Source organism: Scyliorhinus canicula, chromosome 13 (assembly GCF_902713615.1).
Source record: "Scyliorhinus canicula chromosome 13, sScyCan1.1, whole genome shotgun sequence".
NCBI lineage: Eukaryota > Metazoa > Chordata > Chondrichthyes > Carcharhiniformes > Scyliorhinidae > Scyliorhinus > Scyliorhinus canicula.
Genome location: NC_052158.1, coordinates 135,193,691 through 135,211,889, shown reverse-complemented (window position 1 = coordinate 135,211,889; position 18,199 = coordinate 135,193,691). Strand labels below are relative to the sequence as shown.

The following is an 18,199-nucleotide window of genomic DNA, read 5'->3' as shown; positions in this document are numbered from 1 at the left end:
CTTAATACTAAAACTGAAAAGGATTCCACTCCCTCAACGTCCAACTTGTTCTTGGCCATAGGTAATGAATCATCCAGACCAGTGTCTAATATCCTGGTACCAGTCGTGATGCCGACATTCTGCAGCAGTCCACTGTGCCATCTGCATTTCAGGCAAAACAGCAAAAAGGATGGATGGTGAACGGCAGGGAGCTATCTGCTGACCACAGAGCCTTTGACTCCGGCACAACCCACACACAAAGGCGCGCATCATTCATACAATGAAAACCATGCAGCCAAGTGAAAAGTGATAAAGCAGACCACTGTGAACTAAGCTTCTAATGCTCTGGAACAGCTCAATTCCTTTCAGCAGTGTTACGTTCTGTGTTGTGGCTGTAGTACAGATGCACACAGAACATCTAGCTCCTTGGCTAGTAAGATACATTATTAACAGAATGAACACGTGGAAAGATAACTAACGAATTATGATACAAACAGTAACAAGTAAATGAATTCAGTGAATTCTCCTGGAGCTGCTTCTAGTGCTACTGTCCTCTAGTATGACTTACTACCAACTGCCGGATATCTCGAGCCACATGGTAAATTTCTATCGCCACCTGCTGGTTGGAGGTTGAATATACATTGATAGATAACTATACACAAAACTGTACACAGGCATATCACCCTAGGCAGAAAAGTGAGTTTGTAGTGCTCTGCTGCATGCTGCACCACCTCACTATTCCAAGGGGTCAGCCCTGGCCTCCAGATATACGGTGAGAGGAAGAAGTGAATGAGGAAAGAAGCTCTTTCTGGCCAGGCTGTCCATGAAGAACTCAGTAACTGAAATCCCAAATCCTCACTCACCAACTGCCCCACACCTTCCCTCTATCACTGGCCATCACAGAGTCTGTATGGCCACAATGCAAAGTTAAATCCACCACAAAATAGGCATTCCAAGCCAAATTTAGACATGAAATCATTGTATATTGCACACAAAAGTAAACTACTCATTCTTGTGAATTCCCTTGATGCAGATCTTGTGGGTGCCTGTACCACTCCTAGTGCCCCTACGTGTTGCTACCCCAGGGCCTCAGCATGCTTGGTGGCTGGAGCTTACAGACGGCATTTCAAGACTCCCTCCAGCGACTCAAACTGCAGCATCCCTGCAGGGGCAGCATCAATCTGGGCTGTTCCACTGGCAATCAACAGCAAGGGCACTGGTAAGAGTGTCAGAGGTGGGAGAATGAGTGCTGTCTTCCTGAGAGAGGATGGCAGGTTTGTGCAAGGGCAGCCACTGACACACCTCTGGGTGCACCTCAGGAATCCTAGTAAACTGCAGGAAGACATATTGCAGACTGCAAGCCCCATTGCACATTGTAAGCCATTGGAATGATGAAGTCGGTTTGGGTTTCCACAGCAACACTCAAACTTCTTGTGGAAACTGCTTGTGCTGCAATGCAAGTTGGGACATCGGTCATCTGATTCTGTAACACGGTTACTTCCGCGGGTATACCAATAGGATTGGCCATTACATCCATACTGGGAAGGATGGGAGCCAAGCTCTGCGTTAAAATCTGCAAATTGGTGCCATACTTCTCCAGGTTCCTTGACGCTGTCAACAAGCTTTCTGGTAGACTTTCCTAATGCACCAACCATTTTGTTGTACCTACCCATCAGTGTTTATCTGCAGGCAGCCTCATTAAAGTCCTCATCTAAGCCCTCTATCATGGAACAATGTGTAGCCTCATCCTCCAGCTAACTTGCATCTGCATTATCCTTTCCACCCCTGCCGTGGCTGAAGGTTACTCTTGCCCAGTGTTTCATTGCATGCCGATCCCACTTTTAATCTATCCTCCTGATTCTCCAAAGCCTGTTCACCATCTACAAGACACAAGTCAGGAGTGTGATGGAATACTCCCCACTTGCCTGGGTAAGTGCAGCTCCGACCGCACTCAAGAAGCTCGACACCATCCAGGACAAAGCAGCCCGCTTTGATTGGCACCCCATCTATAAACATTCACTGCCTCCATCAACGCTGCACAGTGGCAGCAGTTTGTACCATCACTGCAGCAACTCACAATGGCTCCTTCGGCAGCACCTTCCAAACACATGGCCGCTACCATCTAGAAGGACAAGGACAGCAGATAGCTGGGAACAACACCACCTGGAGGTTCCCCTCCAAGTCCCTCACTCTCTGAACTTAATCGTTTCTTCATTGTCGCTATGAACTCCCTCCCTAACAGTTTTGTGGGTGCACCTATAGCTTAGGGACTGCAACATGTCACAAAGGCAGTTTACGACTTCAGGTGGCGGCCATGGAGTGAAAGGTTATACATTTGGTGGTTCCCGCAGAAGGTGGATTTTGTTGATCCTTCCCCATCTGTATGGGGGTCTTTTTGAGGGTGAAAGGTGTGTGAGTGCCCAGGGAAGGTAATTCCCTTCGGATGAGTCTGGTGCATGGAGCTGAGGGCGTGAAGTGCAACAAGAAGAAGAGAGCAGTTGGAGCAGGGCAGATCTTGTGGTGGGCCACAGGTCAAGATGGCCAAGGGCAAGGGGGCAGCGATGCCCTTTGGTCGACAGAGCAGCTGGTGGAGTTTTTAAAAAATAAATTCTTTGCAGGTTCTGGCTAAGGTGGTGGAGCCACTCAGCGTGACGGTGGAGAAAGTGGGGGAGAGGCTGGAGGCTCAGGTTCTGGCAATGCAGAAGGTGGAGGAGGCGGTGGGAGAGCATGAGGAGCGGATGGCCATGTTAATGACTGAGTTGGGGATAGTGGTGGACAGCCAAAAGAGGCTGAGAGAGAAGTTGGAGGACCTGGAGAATCGCTCTAGGCGACAGAATTTAAGGCTGGTTGGGATGCCCGAGGGTATCGAGAGAGCAGACAGCGTCAAGTATGAGGCAAGGATTTTGGAGTTGTTGATGGGGGAGGGGGACTTTGATTGGCCCCTCGAAGTGGATCGGGTGCACAGGGCGCTGATGAGGAGGCCACAGGTGAGCCGTCGAGGGCGATGGTGGTGCGATTGCACTGCTTCTTGGACAAGGGACAGATTTTGCTGTGGGCGAGGTCGACCAGGATTTGTACCTGGGAAGAGAGTGAGCTGTAGTTATACCAGGACCTGGATGCAGAGTTGGTGAAGAAGAGAGCCGGGTTCAACCAGGTAAAGACTGCCCTCTTCAAGAAGGGAGTGAAGTTTGGGGTTTTTTACCCGGCCCGCTTGTGGGTGACTTATCAAAGAACAAAAGAAATAATAAAAGTACAGTACAGGAACAGGCCTTTCAGCCCTCCAACCCTGTGCCGACCATGCTGCCCGTCAAACCTAAAACCCTTTACACTTCTGGTATCCATATCCCTCTATTCCCATCCTATTCATGTATTTGTCAAGACGCCCCTTAAACGTCACTATCGTACTTGTACCTGCTTCCACCAGAAGAGTTTTTTGACTCGCTAAGGACTTTATGATACCACGGATCGGGAGGAGTGTGAGGACACTGAACTTTGGAGAAGAGTTTTGGGCTTGTGGTGAAATGGTTGGGGTGGGTATTTGGGTGGGTTTTGACGGGGTAGCAGTGATGGTGAGTATGTTTTCTTTGTTCTTCTTTGTTTGTTGGTGGCTGAGGGGAGGGGTGCGGATTGGAGAGGGATTGGGAGGTTACAGGCCTTGGGTGGGGACAACCATGCTAGCTGGGCGGGTTAGTTAGTGGAAGGGAAATGGTGGGTTACCAGGAAGAAGGCGTGTGATGGGAATGGGGGGTGGTTCTTTGTTCGGGGGTGGGGGCGGGTGTGAGGGGATGGTTGGCTTGCCAACATGGGAGTGGTTGGTGTGGCACAGTTGGGAAGGGAGAGATGGTGGTGGACATCCGAGGGCAGGCTTGGAGGGGTGCGTGACGCAGGCCGGGGGCTGACCCAGGAAAGCTGATCAGCAGGGCGGGAAGCCCCTCAACCAGGCTGGTCACGTGGAATGTGCGAGGGCTGAATGTGGCAGTTAAATGGTCACGTGTATTCACACATCTGAGGAGTCGGAGGCAGACATAGTGGCCGGGATTCTCCCACAATCGGTGGGGCAGCCGTATTGACGCCAAAGAGTGGTGTGAACACTCCGGCGTCGGGCCTCCCGGAAGGTGCAAAATCCTCGGCACCTCCAGCGGCTAGGCCGGCGCTGGAGTGGTTGGCGCCGTGCCAACTGGCGCCGAAGGGCCTCCACCGGCTGGCGCGAGTTAGCGCCTGAGCAGGAGCGCCAGCGTGTTCTGGCGCATGCGCAGGGGGTTTCTTCTCCACACCGGCCATTGCGGAGCCTTACAGAGGCCGGCGCGGAGGGAAAGAATGTCCCCATGGCACAGGACTGCCTGCAGATCGGTGGGCCCCGATCGCGGGCCAGGCCACCGTGGGGGCCTCCCCCAGGGCCAGATCCACCCACGCCCCCCCGAGGACTCCGCAAGCCGCCCTCCAAGCCAGGTCCCGCCAGTATGGACCTTGTCTAATCCACGGCGGCGGGACTGGCCGAAAACGGGTGGCCACTCGGCCCATCGGGGCCAGGCAAATCGCCGGGGGGGGGGGGGGGGGGGCCACTGCCAACGTCACCCGACCAGTGCAGCGCGATCCCCACCCCTGCCCAAAAACCGGCGCCGGAGAATTCAGCAGGCGGCATCGGAGCGGCGGGGCGGGATTCACGCCGCTCTCCGGCGATTCTCCGACCCGGGGGGGGGGTCAGAGAATTCCACCCAATGTTTCTGCAGGAGACGCACTTGAAGTTGGGGAATCAGGCGAGGCTGAGGAAGGGATCGGTGGGGCAGGTGTTTCACTTAGCTCGGTCGGTGGAGTAGGTGAAGGCAGATTTTAGGAGTAGGGATGTTTTGCCGTTGTTGTTGGCAAGACGGGTGGAGACACTGAAAATGACAGTGCTGCCTAGGTTTCTGTTTGTTTTTCAGAACCTTCCCATTTTTGTCCCTATTTCTTTTTTCAGAAAGGTCAACAGGTTAAACTCGGGTTTGTGTGGGCAGGGAAAGCCCCGTGGGTGCGATGGGCTCTTCTGGAGCTTGGGGGGGGGGGGTGTTGCTGAATTTGATAAATCATCATTGGGCCTCAAATATTGCGATGGTGAGGAAATGGCCGATGGAGGAGAGGTTGGTTTGGGGACCAGTGGATGTGGCATCGTGTAGGGGGACTGCTTGAGGGCTTTGTTATTGGCGCCTCTGCCGTTCTCAGGTATTCAGTTAGTCCTGTGGTGGTGTCGGCTTTAAGGGTGTGGGGGCAGTGTTGGCAGCACTTGGGCTGGAGGGCATGTCGTTGTCGGCGCCTATTTGTGATAACCATCGGTTTGTGTCGACGCGGCTGGATGCGAGGTTCTGGGGGTGGTGGCAGGCAAGGATTGAGTACTTCAGGGACCTCTTTATAAAGGGTAAATTTGCAGGCTGGAGGAAGTGGAGGAATTGTTTGAGTTACTGAAGGGGAATGGGTTTAGGTACCTGCAGGTTCGGGATTTTGTGAGGAGAGAGGTGCCGTCTTTCCCGGGATTTCTGTCTCCGGTGCTGCAAGATAAGCTTCTGTCGGAGGACCAAATAGGGAAGGGGAAGGTTTCGGATATTTACAAGGAACATATGGAGTGGGAGGGGGCCCATGTACAGGATGTTAAGTGGAAGTGGAAGGAGGAGCTGGGGGCTGGAACATGGGCTAAGGCATTGCAGAGGGTGAACTGTATCCTTGTCGTGTGTGAGGTTAAGCCTCATCCAGTTTAAAGTGGTTCATAGGGCCCATATGACGGTGGCGAGGATGTAGGATTTTTAAGAGGGTGGAGGATAGGTGGAGGCAGGGGGGGGGGGGGGGGCTGTGAATGGGCATGTCCAGGATTGAGGGGGTTCTGGCAGAGGTTCTCAGATGTTATGTCCGAGGTTCTGGGGGTGAGGGTGGCCCTGAGTGCGGAGATGGTGATATTTGGGGTTTTGTAAGACCTGAGAGTGCAGGTGGGGGGAAAAGGCAATAGTGGCTGGTTTAGCACAGGGCTAAATCGCTGGCTTTTAAAGCAGACCAAGGCAGGCCAGCAGCACAGTTCGATTCCCATAACAGCCTCCCCAAACAGCTACGTGGCGACTAGGGGCTTTTCACAGTAACTTCATTTGAAGCCTACTTGTGACAATAAGCGATTTTCATTTCATTTCATTTCATATTGGCCTTTGCCTCCTTGATAGCCCGGAGATAGATTTTGTTATGTTGGAGGGGCTCGGAGCTGCCGAAGGAAGGGCCTGGGTGAGTGACCTGGCAGAATTCCTGTGGTTAGAGAAGATCAAGTTCGCTCTGCGAGGGTTGGTGAAAGGGTTCACTCACAGATGGAAACCGTTCATTGATTTCTTTAAGGAGGATTGAGGGGTCGTCGAAATGGGGGGGATGTTGGGGGTTAAGGCGGGTTCAAAAGGGGGAAGGCTGGATGTGGTATGGGGTTGATGTCAGAGGAGCTGGAGGGTTGGCGTTGTTAGGTGCGATGGTCTTTTGTTGCTCTTTGACTGTCCTTTTGAGTTTTTGCCAATTCATATTTTGTTGAAAAGCCTTGAATAAAAATATTTGAAAAGAGGAAGGCAGCTCCCTACCCCCACCTCAAGGGCAACATCCACATCCTTCAAATTAACAAAGAAAAGTTGTGTTAAGCTACAGGCACACTTAGTAAGATGTATCATTCAGAGATGATTTCCCAGATCTTGACGGCTTTTGTGGTGATGTCTTTGAACTTCTTGCAGCACTGCAGCCAAGTCCTTGGGGTTTGACTCTCGGCATTCACTGCCAACGGCTATCGAGTTCTGCTGCTTGTTTCTCATGTGTCTGTAGGCCACTTGCTACCCCCATGGGACATCTCTCCACCTTTCCACCAAAACCTCTGGTGCAGCATCTAAAAACCTTTGACAAAACTCTCTCCCCTGTGATACTATTCCTCAGTCTTTCACTTGAACAACAATCTCCAGCACTTCCAGCACCTGCTTCCATATGCACTGCAGGTCGCTTTCAAGCAACACAGGGTAGCTTTACACAACGATGTTGACACCCAAGTTTTTTTAATTTGTTAATTGCCCTTGAACTGAGTGGCTTGCTCGGCCATTTCAGAGGACATTTAAGAGTCAACCACATTGCTGTGGATCTGGAGTCACATGTAGGCCAGACCAGGTGAGGATGGCAGATTTCCTTCCCTAAAAGGACATTAGTGAACTAGATGGGTTTTTACAACCATCGACAATGGTTTCAGGGTCATCATTAGACATTTAATTCCATTTTATTGGATTCAGATTTCACCATCTGCTGTGGTGGGATTTTAATGCGAGTCCCCAGCTGTCTGGATTATTAGTCTCGTGACAATGCCACCTCCCCAGTGCAGGCTGGATGCAGAGAGCATTCAAATGAACAGGCGCTATGAAGTTGGCATGTTTCCTGAATGACTGTCAATGGGCGCGGTTTAATCACCTGCCTCTTTTCGGGGACATGCAATTTACAGCCCCCTTGCCCATCATTTTGGTTCTTATTTTGGCCGTGGTGCATGGCAGTTCAGAATTGTAAAATACAAATAAGACTAGGAGTATCGCAGGTTTAATGTCCCAGCTGTGAATCTTATGCTCTCTACCTTCTACTGGCAGCACACAGGAGCTGGTGCCGAAGGAAGTGGTCAGTCTCTATCGTCACCTGGCAGCTGCCTGGAGGATTTCCGCTCAACACCATTTATCGAGTGCCAAGGAGCGCGTGGCACCTGCCACTATTTTACCGATAAATACAGCTTTTGGCTGACAACTGTGCAACCGAGCCACCAGTTTGGACTACCGGCTCCGTCAGAAACTTTGAAAATCGAGCATTTACAGAGACAAAGAGTTAGTAGATGTCAGGTTTGTCTGAAAAGATAAACAATTTCACCTGCATTGGAACTCTACAAGGAAAGCGTATGGTAAGACGTTTTACCAACGGGAAGATAACAATTCAGGCCTAATGGTTACTGGTGCTTATTTTATTTTCACTCTCTTCAGTACACTTTCAACTTCAACCCAATAGAAAATGGATGTCAGGAGAATGTAACATTTACACTGGCACTAGCATGCTCATGGTAATCAATATATTCAAAAGTAAAATGTATGGAGATGGAATTTTATTTGAAATGTACAGCAATTTAATTGACATTATCGGTGCAATTTAACTTATAGATCTGTAAAATTATTTTTTAAAGCTGAAACGTTTTTGTCACCTAGTCTTAGCAAGAGGCTGTAAAATTAGGATGACAAAATAGCTACAGATCATTCATAGTCAGGGCATTTGAAAGTGGTCTGTAAAAGGTTACTGTAACTATGTTATTGTTAGTAGCGATGGTCCCATTGATAACTTACGGGGCATGTTGAGAGTGGAGGGGGGATGCAATATTGGGCGTGAAATCTGGAAGAGGTTTCAGGACGTTGGTTTGTGATATTTGAACAGTGCTGCCACATTTTAACGTTACTGCTGGGCTGGACAATGGATGTGCGACAGCGGATGTGGCACAGACCCATGTGGTGTGGTCTCAACTGGAGCATTTGGTAATATTTGATGCTGCAGCAAAATAAGCAAGAAATGTAGTAATACATTCAGGATAGTCACAGACCCCCGTGCCAAGGTTTAATGACATATTTTTTGCATTGTTGGGCACAGTAAAAAGTAGGAGATTAATACCCTCTCCCCGGCAGTGTGAAGAGGAATCCTGCTGCCACATTGAAGGTGGCATGGCTTGGGGGGGCCGAGGAGGTCAGCAACAGGCACATTGCGCCCCACACCTGGCTTCAACCAGGAAGCTCCTTAACAGGTCAGGAAAGGGGAGTACAGCCATATCTGCATCCCTCATATGCTATCATCTGCCCGACCGCCTGCTTCACTTTGGTCACATCTGCTCTGTCAGATAGCGCTCACACCCACTTGGCCTGCAAGTAGACCCATTGTTCTCTTTCTAACCACCTCCTCAGACCCCATTTATCCATCCCACATTGCCACTCACCCTGATCCTTCAGCTATTTGATGCCACTCAATGATAATCACGCTGATCAAGTGCACTGCATCCTTCAGGTGAACACATACCATTAGTCAGGCATAGGTATGTTCACACTCCCATTGCAAAAGAGAGTCCAGATTACCAGGGAAAGGGGATCATCATACACAGATTTTATAGTTGGCAGCTGCAGAAGGGGAATCAATGGAGTTTAGTACTGTATTGATTTCTTTTACCATTGGAATGGACAGATTGGGATCTCCCCGCTGCTTTGCGGTGGATTCTACAGGGAGACAGACTAAAATGGCCATCGGCACCATATTGATCAAAATGTATTAATTTGCACCACTTTCTCATGCTGCCCATTCTTGGTTACTGAGTGGCAACTCACCTTTTTGTGTTGATGAATGGGAAGGTATGGATTCATGGGGACTAGGGGGATGATGTGCAATGGATGGATGGTTGGTTCAAGGACTGCTTTGTTTCGGTGGGATTGGGGGTGAGGAAAGGGCAATCATTGGATGTGATTCCTGACCTCTTGATGTGATTCTTACATCGATCCAGTGGTAGTGACTAATTGAACTGTGCAGCTATAAAAGAACCCGTGGCATTCGGGCCGCAATGTGAGGTACTGGCGTGTTCCAACTTCATCCTTCGTCTCCTCCTCTTTATTGGATTTGTCAGTAGACAATTTGTGCTTATCAACTTGTTCTTCCTGCCAGTCAAATCCTGCAACACACTGCAACCATTCTGTCGGCCCTCACTCACAAATACTGAACGGCACCTCCAGATCAGTCCTGGCGCCTGAAGTGCCTCTTGAGCACGCCATTCCCTTGCTCAATGACACCTCAAGTGGTCGTATGGCTATTGCTGTACTGGTCTTGGGCTTCATTGGTGGGGTTACATTACTAATGAGTGATATCTGTCAAGTTTGATGGAGAATTCCTTTGCCTCCTATTAGACGTGCAGGTCTAAAGAAATGAAATGAAAATGAAAATCACTTATTGTCACAAGTAGGGTTCAATGAAGTTACTGTGAAAAGCCCCTAGTCACCACATTCCGCCACCTGTTCGGGGTGGCTGGTACAGGAATTGAACCCACACTGCTGGCATTGTTCTGCATTACAAGCCAGCTGTTTAGCCCACTGTGCTGTTGCAGCATGAGAGCATTGTGGCAGTTCTCCTGCTGCTCCCTCCATGACAGGCTGACTCTGCTGCTGCTGCTGCTGCTGCTGCTGCTGCTGCTGCTGCTGCTGCTGCTGCTGCTGCTGCTGCTGCTGCTGCTGCTAGCCACTTTGCTCCTCATCCAAGGTCAAATCTGTAGCATCACCAATCCTGATCTTGCAAAAGGTCCAAAACTTCCAAGTTGCACAAATGAACCTCCCAACACAAGGACTCTCATGCAAGGTAAGAGATTAGCTCTGTGCGTTGAGGATTCTCGCCTTTGTTTGATTGGTGAACCATTGGAACCTCCGCGTGCCCTGTTAAATTTAAACTGAGGGAGAAAACGTTCAAATTGTTTCATTCAAATATTATAAGCAGTAACCTGCCTCTCTGAAGGATGGGTTGTGCACACACACCTGAGTTAAAGCCAAACGGTGACACATCTGAACCAGCTTTTGGACAGGCCGGTTGTTTCTTTGATTTTTAACAAAGCTCCACTCCCTCTTTACAGTTAAAACTCCGTCTCTTGGTCTGTGGAATATGACTGTGACTATATCACAGTGATAATATTAATCAGTCTGGGAAAAGTTACTGTAACGATATTCCTGCGCTAATATCAATATACATTCCAAACACACTAAAACAGCAAATTCTGCCAATTTAGTGGAAGATGATCAAATTAATAACAGGCTTCATTTAAGGTGTCTTGAGTGCAGCTAGACTGAATTTACGTTATTCTTAAGATGCCAATAAAAAGACTCAAGGGACATCTGCTATGTTTCCAGGGTATTTGTTGAGGTGGCATATATTTTAATCGCGATTCAGCCCCTCCTACCACGGAGTGTGATGATGCCTCAGCTGTAAATAGGGCTGGATTACTTTTCCTTTGTGCTCCCTCCTAGCCCGTGAGTTTCCACCTGCTTGCTTTCATGGACAGAAAATCATGGGCTGGGAAGCATAGCTTATCGTATAGTTGATGCAATCGCTTTTATATTATAGACTATTCAGTGCATGTTTCAAACAATTCACAACGCTGTACTAGCCTTTCAAAATGTACAGAAACTTTCTGATGGCTTATTCTCGGAGATAAAATGACAAAACAAGAATGCACTGACATGCTGAACTTACCAAAGGTTTTCTGTAAAGAAATTGGAAAAAATCTCTGGTTGCTTCATTAATTCAAAACCCATATCATGATTGGACAGAATTATAAGCAACCTTTTTGTTACTTTTATGCACCCATACTAAATGTAACTTTTTGGTTTAGGGACTTTGAGTCTCCATCTTAGAAATTTTATTTGAAGTCATTAACTGTTAATGTCCACTTGAAACACGGAGGGGCTGTTATCATTGAATGGAACAAACAGTAAGTACAGTACAAAGCCATAGGCACTAAATATCTCCCAGATCAAAAAGATTGCATTTTATCCTGGTTACTTGAGCTGTTATTAAAAGTGAATGGCTGCCACTGTGCACTAACTTTCATAAGGTCTCATTTGAAACCAGTTCAGGTAGATGAGATGAACATGTCTTCTCTTCCCCCCACCTGGTGATGACCCTGAGTAAATGAGCAGCTACAATTCAATACATAGTGAATTGAGGCCCACTCTGCACAATACCCCTCAGTTCAGAAGAGGGGTAACATCTTGAACAGATGTACTTCATAGCACATCGTACTTAGTATAATTTCCATGTCTACTAGTCTTAAACGGATAATAATGAAAGCAGCATATTTTCTATTATTATAATTTATCACTAACTTGCTAATAAAATGTTATGAGTTCAGTTAAATTAATGTTTACTTGTTGCGGAATGTTGGCTTCATCCAAAAAGCATAAGCACAAATGTATAACTGCTCAATATTTAACATTTTGTTTCCCAAAGATCTTTAGATTTTAGAATAAATGCAATTTGAAAATATACTTAGTGCCACCTTACAATAAAAGTAGCAAATTTGAATATTTTGCTTTGGAAAAAATGTCAAAACTTCTCTAATTCATTCTAACAAATAGGTTTTTGAAGCATATTCAGTCATTGCCCAGAAGCTCATATCAAAGCAGCAGACTTTATCATTTTACAGAACCTTATCTGCTTAATCGATCCTTGCATTTCTAGGTTTCATATTAAGCATTCTGGGAATAGAGGTGGCAATTTTGGAAATAATAATTCTGTGTAAAATGATGTAAGGTTGTACATTGAAACGTAATCACCCCTTAACTGCACTGAACATGTAACATCCCACAGAATACATTCACTGAATTTGCTGGCCGACGCAGTACTGGAAAGAATAGTGCTGGTTAATCCTCTGAGAAACGAATACAGCTGAAGTGCTCAGAAACCTAACCATTTTGTGCAGTGCGATATTTGTGCAATTGATAAATAAAATTGCACATTGCCAGTAGGCTTATTTAACCTTTTGGTATCGACATGATAGGACAAGCTGCACTCAATGAGCTGAAATTTTTGTCACAATATTCATTATTCCAAATGCTGCTGCTACAGTCAGCAAGAAACTGTAAGCATCAGTCCATCGCCCAAGCACTATATAGATTTTCATTTACAGCCCAAATTTGGAAGGACGTATCTGTACTTCGACAGATTTGTACGTTAGTTTGAAACTCTTTGATTAGCAGGGATCTAAAACGACATCTAACTTTTCTATAGCCCTGCTAGTGGTAGGTACGAATACCAAAGCACTCCAAGGAAATTAAACAAGGTAGAGAGATGAAGGACCAAAAGCCTGCGTGAACTGACGGTTTCAGCTTTTGTGTGAGTTATGTGAAGGCTGAAGTCTGATGTATTAAAAAAAGGCATTAGATGCTGCACTGTATACATTATACGTAAAGTAGAAGGTACTGGGTGAATTTGGTGTCGGTGGCAATTCAGTTGTAGCGACCTTCCTGAAAGTACAAGCCATTTTGTTATGTGCAATGATATTCGGCGTGGTCAGTCAGTTTACATTAGATGGATCTGATTTCAGAACTGATCATCGTCCACTTTGATGCAAGAAGGAATATTGCAGCTCTTTCCCATGGTGAAACAATAGCCTTTGTTAGATAATAGAGATACACATCACTCATCAGTTTTAGTTCACAAAGCAAAGATTCACAACTTCAACCTGAGACTCAGAGTTGTTTGATGCTCATGCCCAAATGCACAGTTTCTCCTTTCCTGCTCGCTCACCAACCTGATTGTGGAGATTGACAAATTGTGCCTTGTTAAACAGTAGCTAGTGTGTGTACTTTGCTGAAAGAAAGAGACATCCTGTTGAAAAATTTCATCTTGCAGTCGCCGGGACAGACTCAAGAATTATTGCTCAAAAAAGAGCAGCTGCCCTTTCTAGGGAGCTCTTAAGAACAAAGAGACAGTCTCTTTAAAAACACTCTGGTTAGAAAGAACACCTGCTCCAAAAAGAAAGCCCCTCAGAGTTAATGGACCCCTATGGAGCTATAAAAATAAACAATAGTAATCCCTCCTTTGAATTTGCCTGCACCTGTCATTCAAGAAGTTTGTAAAAGGAAATGGACCATGAAATTGATTGGAAACAATGGGCACATCAAAACTTTTAGGCTTCTAAGCGTGAGCAGAGGCTTGAAAAAGTTAAAGGACAAAGAAATTGACTGAAAAAAGAACTTCAAAGATTTCCACCACATTATAGGGAAGTCTTACACTTTCTTCTGACATATCATTGATGTTGACATTCTGGGAAAGAGATTTAAGGCTACAGAGCCAACACTTTCACCTTCTTCTAACAGATTTTTGAACTTGACATGCTGGAAGAGACATCAAAGGGTTTAATGATTTTCAAAGCTACATTTGGAAGAGCTACCAAACAATCCTCATCCCGGGAAATACCCCCGACCTGAGGCCCTCCAGCCCAACCCAAGCCAACCCCCTCCCGACCATCACCATCCCCTCGGTACCCTGGAGGCAAGTGTAGAGAGGGTACTTACCCACTTGCTCCCCACCCCAGATTGCAAGGCACCTGGTTCCCCCGAAGCTTGTCAGGACTTGCACCAGCATGATTCCCGGCTGGAAGTGCTGGAGCATCCCACGAGGCTGGTGACTCGGGTACCATGCCCGATAATGACATGGAAATTAAGTTTAATTAGGTGGTTGCATGTTCTCGCCCACTCTAGGTGAGAACCACAGCAGGACGGGCCGGGAGACCCACAACAGGCTTAACCCCCAGCGAGAATCACATATTTACCCTCGTGCCTGATTCAGTGGGCCATCATGATTCCTGCTTCCGGCTAGCTGCCCCAGAGAATCCCCCCCCCCACCCCCCCCCCATTATGTTCTGAGTTTTGCAAGCAAAACTGGTTGAGTAATATCAGTACTTTTACCCATTATGAACAGAGTAGACTTGCGAACCAATCAGCACCCTTTTCTCATGCAGTATCAATTGTTACTCCGTTTGAAATTGGCATCCTTGCGTTCGTCCTGATGTGTGCAAGATGAAAAGCTTCAACAGCATGTCTCTTTTTTTTCAGCAGGTTCTGAACCACAAAGTGACTTGGAGTACGCGTTGTTTAAATGTATAGCAGTCAACTGATGTTACATTGTGTTACTTTACTCAAAATTATTGTGGCATTGTTACAATCCAAAAAACTATTGAAATAATCAACGTAAGCATACATGTTATTCTTTGAGCAAATCCTGCCTGTGTATCTATGTATATTAACCCAAGATTTTACAAAGGTCCTTCTGGTGGTGGCTCAAAGCGATAATGCGCTGTGTCATTCGGTAGAATGACACCTGGTGCTGCAAGGTTACTAAACTATCGTTGGTTACGCTAAACCTGTCGATGTGGTGACAGTTGCCACAGTAGTTGGTTGACAAGGAGGGAGAGTATTTAAAAAATATGATTTAACATATTATAGGGGCACGAAAATGCGAAACATGTGACCTCTGAGCAGATTTTTGACATCCGCGCACATTTTTATTTTTACAAGGCCACAGGCTTTGATATGGATCCCAGTGGAATAGCCGCTGCAGGCACGCTGAGCCAAATAGCTTCCTTCTGCGCTGTAACAATTCTGTGATTGAAAGATTTGTAAACATGCATCACTGCACGACAGTACCTGAAATTATACCAAGCAGGAAAAAATAAAATTGTGCCTTTTGTCTGTAAAATTGATAAATATACTGGAAATAAAACCGATTTTGTTTCTGTTCTGCCTACCCCATTGTCAGTACTTGTGTTGAACGTTATATCAGTTAGGAAATAATAATCGCACAATCTCTGCCACACATTTAAAACTCTTATTTCTACGTGGGTTTATTTTATTTTCATTTAATTATTAAATACCCCAATTACTGGAGAGGTTTCCAAATTAAATCTTACACAGACACACAGTGCAAATTTAATCACCTTACATGTGCAATTTGTAATGAGCATCATAGACATGTTACATAAAATGAACAGATTTCAAATAGCGCTGCATAGAGATAGCAACACAATTAACGGGTGGGGAAGCCAAGTTTAAGCCCTAAATTAACCAGGATCATATTGAATCATAGAATCCCTAGAGTGCAGAAGGAGGCCTTTCGGCCCAGCGAGTCTGCACGGCCTTTAGAAAGAGCACCCTATCTATGACCAATCCACCTAACCTGCACATCTTTGGACAGTGGGAGGAAACCAGAACACCCGGAGGAACACCATGCAGACACGGGGAGAAAGTGCAAACTCTACACAGTCACCTGAGGCCAGAATTGAACCCGGGTCCCTGGAGCAGTGAGGCAGCAGAGTTAACCACTGTGCCATCCCTGAATGGTGGAGTGGGATCATTGGGCCTTATAGTCATTTCCTGCTCCTGTTTCTTACATTGTTATATTTTTTAAACACCCTGAAGGGCATTGAATAATCAGATAAAAATTGATCCAAAACTAAAGAAGGAGATGCTAGGGAGATTATCAAAGTTTTATCAAGGAGATAGCTTTTAAAGAGGGCTTTAAAAGGAAGAGAAAGGCAGAGAAGTTTAGGGAAGGAATTTCAGAACTCAGTTCCCAGGCAGCTGATGACTAAAATGGGGGCGAGAATGGACATGAGGCCAGATATGGAAGAATACCTAGCTCTGGGGGAGTCTTAAACATCCTGATTTTAATCGTTCCACCTTTGGGCTGCCAATACCCTAAGCTCTGGAATTTCTTCCCTAAACCTCTCTGGCTCGCTGACTCTCTTTCCTTCTTTAAGATCTTTCCGTGTTTGCTACCACCCAGTGTGTGAAACACAAGAGTGATCAAAAGCAAAGTGCTTTTCAAACTAACTGCTAAAGTCAGGAATTTGGTGCAAGTGAGAATTGAGGGCAGAGGGGGAAGGAGCTGCTTTTTGTCCTTTTTATTTACTATTGGTGTGTGCTTTTCTTTTGTCTCCAAACGAGGAGACTTTAACTTTACTAAATGAGTAACGAGTTAACAGATCAAATAAATAATTAAAAGCAGACAGATAAGGAAGGACAGACTACCCACCGTTGATGCGACACTTGTGAGTCCGTGGAAAGTGTTGCAATCCGGACAACACTAACTATGGCGCCTGCCGCTCGTGCAACTTCAGTTCAGACTTGATGAGCTGGAGCGGGGGTGAAATTGCCTGGATACTTTGTTCCAGGAGGCAGTCAAACTCACTAGGTGAACTAGAAGTTTAGCGCTGGTCAATGGTCAGGGACATAAAGGTGTGACTGGCAGTCAGAAAGATATAGGAACCCAGCATGCAGTGATGGGAGGAGCCTTGGGCCTCGACTTAAACCAGCAGGTGCCTGTTGCTATCTTTGTGGATGAAAAGAAGGGCTGCAGGTGAATAGAATATATTCCTAAAAAGCAATATGCTGAATGAAAGTGAGCCGAATAGAAATTTTTCCCGCGATAAATTCCCAGAATAGTTTTTTTTCCATAATAAGCGTGGGTTATTATCCAGACCGGTAATTTTTACATTAAAAATTTACTTGCAGCTTTGAACCTCATTGGCTCAAACATCCTCTTTCTGGGCGCGATTCAACCAAAACATTCCTATAGCCAATCTTCTGTCCATGCTCATTGGCTACGTCCTACACCATCAAGGTTTATTTATCTAAGCTAACTTTGCCCATCAATAGGGCACTCTCAGTTCATCTGTGTTGTTTCAAATACAACATACATTCAAGCTTGATAGCCACCAACCTCGTGGTGCAAGACGATGAATCGGGAATAGAAGAAAATAACTTCAAAAATTTAAATTCATCGAGAATTATTTGTAAGCCTTAAATGATGGGGCCATGCCCTTTCAATGTTTGTTAGTATGTTGATATTGCATTCGTTGAGACCTGGTTCTTCCAAATTGCATTTTTTAACTTAATTGGCAAAGTAGTAAAATTGATTACTTTAAAACTGCATGAATCTGAGATACCAGATAATGTGCAAAGTGCTGAAGAGTATGTAGATCAGATATGCAGTTCGGTACAATATTCTGATGTATGTATGTATCCAGGTCAAATACACAGCACATACTTGGACTGACTAGTTCCCCATCAACATTACATTTACAATATTCTGGGGCAGCACGGTGGCGCAGTGGCCAGCATTAGTGCCTCACGGCGCTGAGGTCCCAGGTTCGATCCCGGCTCTGGGTCACTGTCCGTGTGGAGTTTGCACATTCCTCCCGTGTTCGCGTGGGTTTCGCCCCCACAACCCAAAGATGTGCAGGGTAGGTAGATTGGCCATGCTAAAATGCCCCTTAATTGGAAAAAATGAATTGGGGACTCTAAATTTACAAAATAAACATTTGCAATATTCTAAAGATTCCAGTTCATAAGTGTTGCATTATTACAATTATGTAATACCTTGGGGATATTTACTGTACAAAACACAAGGCACCAATCACTCATAAGGTAAACACGTTGCAGGCTCATTTACTGGGACTAGACACAGGAGATGGTTCTACAAAGGTACAAAGCTTGAAGATATCAGAGCTGTGCGTGTTTTCTCTGCTCAAAGCAGAAATGAAACTGAGACTGGATCACAGGACACATTTTCCCTCTCGTGATGTCATGCCTAAATGGGTCTGACTTCATATCCCTTAAAGGTATATTAAAAGAAGTACAATGTCTGA

General features: G+C 46.1%; 1 protein-coding gene across 2 annotated transcripts in view; it reads left to right on the top strand.

Annotated features, from left to right (window-relative positions):
- LOC119975939 (collagen alpha-4(IV) chain-like) overlaps positions 1–15,297 on the top strand; it is a 244,340-nt gene extending 229,043 nt beyond the window's left edge. The window contains exon 49 of one of the 2 annotated variants that reach the window (XR_005462836.1): positions 7,587–7,806. Coding sequence is in view for 1 of the 2 variants with exons in the window: in XM_038815903.1 (XP_038671831.1) it covers positions 7,587–7,847 (261 nt within the window). In the remaining variant the exon portion in view is untranslated. Of the gene's footprint in view, positions 1–7,586 lie in introns of both variants that reach the window. The other variant, XM_038815903.1, reaches the window with a different exon arrangement.
- The last annotated feature ends 2,902 nt before the right edge of the window (positions 15,298–18,199 follow it).